This window comes from Vitis vinifera, chromosome 13 (assembly GCF_030704535.1).
Source record: "Vitis vinifera cultivar Pinot Noir 40024 chromosome 13, ASM3070453v1".
In the NCBI taxonomy this organism is placed as follows: Eukaryota; Viridiplantae; Streptophyta; class Magnoliopsida; order Vitales; family Vitaceae; genus Vitis; species Vitis vinifera.
Window position 1 is genome coordinate 20,799,452 of NC_081817.1, and position 1,479 is coordinate 20,800,930.

At 41.2% G+C, this 1,479-nt stretch overlaps 1 protein-coding gene across 1 annotated transcript; it reads left to right on the forward strand.

Moving 5' to 3' along the window:
- Positions 1–380: 380 nt before the first annotated feature.
- On the forward strand, positions 381–1,078 carry LOC104877886 (uncharacterized). Its single transcript, XM_010647272.1, has 3 exons — positions 381–432; positions 528–779; positions 870–1,078. Exons 1-3 carry the CDS (start codon positions 381–383, stop codon positions 1,076–1,078), a joined length of 513 nt encoding a protein of 170 aa, XP_010645574.1.
- Positions 1,079–1,479: the final 401 nt, after the last annotated feature.

Here is a 1,479-nt window from a genome sequence, read left to right on the forward strand (position 1 = left end):
TGGATGCGGTGACAAGAATGGTAGTGGATGTGGTTTAGGACTGGAAAAGGGAACTGTTTCTCCTTGTGGAGTCAATAGTTTAGAGGGTATAACCAGTGTTGGAGTGTGTTTAGAACTTGTGCACACATTCATTCTAACAATTTCATATTTGAAGTAAAACTGTCCTAAAAATTATGTAAATTAATCATACCATGGGCCCACATTATCAATAAGCAGTGTTATAAATTCTTATTAAAAAAACAATTGCATAAAGATTGCTGTTTTGTTTAGATTTAAAAATAAAATGAGTGGACTAATATTCCTTATTTTATTTTTCTAGGACCTTTCTGTTGAGTTTTGCAGCTAGATTTCTTTATAGGCTGTTATAAGTAAGAAAAAAAATGGAGAAGAGGTTTTCAGATATAGAATGTCTTGAGGTAGTGGCAGTCAAAGGTGTGGAAACAATGGTCATGAGCCTAGACTTGGTCGTGGCCGTAACCATGGTTCTTACAATGCCAAGGACCAAAAAGAATTTGGGTATGGTGCAGGTTCAGAGTGGGGGTCGGTGCTGAATGTTGAGGATAAAAGTTGGGATAGTGATGGATGGGGCAACTTGCCAGGTTTGAAGGTCCAGAACTCACCCAGTAGAGGAGCTTCGTCTAGTGGCTGGGGTAGCTGGGGTAGGAGTAAAGCAAGTGACAATAATGAGGGTGGTGGAGGTGGCACTGATGGTTGGGGGAATGACAAGGCTAGTGGAGGCAATGGGAGTGGTTCCGGGGAGGCTGGGAGTAGTGGTCCTTGTACTTGGGGCAACGGTCGTGCTAATTAGAGAGAGGTCAACAACAGTAACAATAATAGCCATGGAGATGGGACTAGTGGTGGTGGAGTAGGTAAAGGCGGTTGCGTTGGAAGTGGAAGTGGAAGTGGTAGTAGGGAGAATAAAAGCAATGCTGATGGAGATGTTGCCTGGGATGCGGCATGCTCGAAGGGGAATGTTGCTTCAGAGGTTGCCAATACAGGATGGGGTTTTGGCAAAAGTAATACCACATTTTCTGGTGGTGGAAATGGATGGTCTGGTGGTGGTAGTGGAGGTTGGTGAACTCGCAGAAGAAAAAAAAATGTATAGCAATTCTCTTACAATAAATTCACAGAGGCCAGAGAGAAAGAAAAAAACACATAGGATAATAGCTGTGACATTACAAGTGGCTTTGCCCATCGTGTTACTTCAATTTGAATTCATTGGTTTGGCAGAAAGCAGCTCTTAAATATTGCTCCGCCTTTCCAGACTCTCATTGCCTGAGATATTTGCTTCACGAAACTGACTTTTGGCTTTGCCAAATGGATGTTGCAATTTTTTTTTTTGGGAAAACTACCCTTTAAGGTGGGTGGGGGTAAAAAATGACCCAAAAGGGTGGGTGAATGTGATAATTCTTTTGAAGGCTTTATATTTTTATTAGACCAAATTACCCTTTTGATTGAATTCTAAAATTACAATTTTTA

Bases quoted from the DNA above. Each gene is read 5' to 3' on its own strand.
- LOC104877886 (XM_010647272.1), top strand. From the start codon at position 381: ATGGAGAAGAGGTTTTCAGATATAGAATGTCTTGAGGTAGTGGCAGTC. The intron at 433-527 runs GTGTGGAAACAA...GGTATGGTGCAG, and splicing joins TGAGGTAGTGGCAGTCAAAG to GTTCAGAGTGGGGGTCGGTG. The intron at 780-869 runs GTACTTGGGGCA...GTGGTGGAGTAG, and splicing joins GGCTGGGAGTAGTGGTCCTT to GTAAAGGCGGTTGCGTTGGA.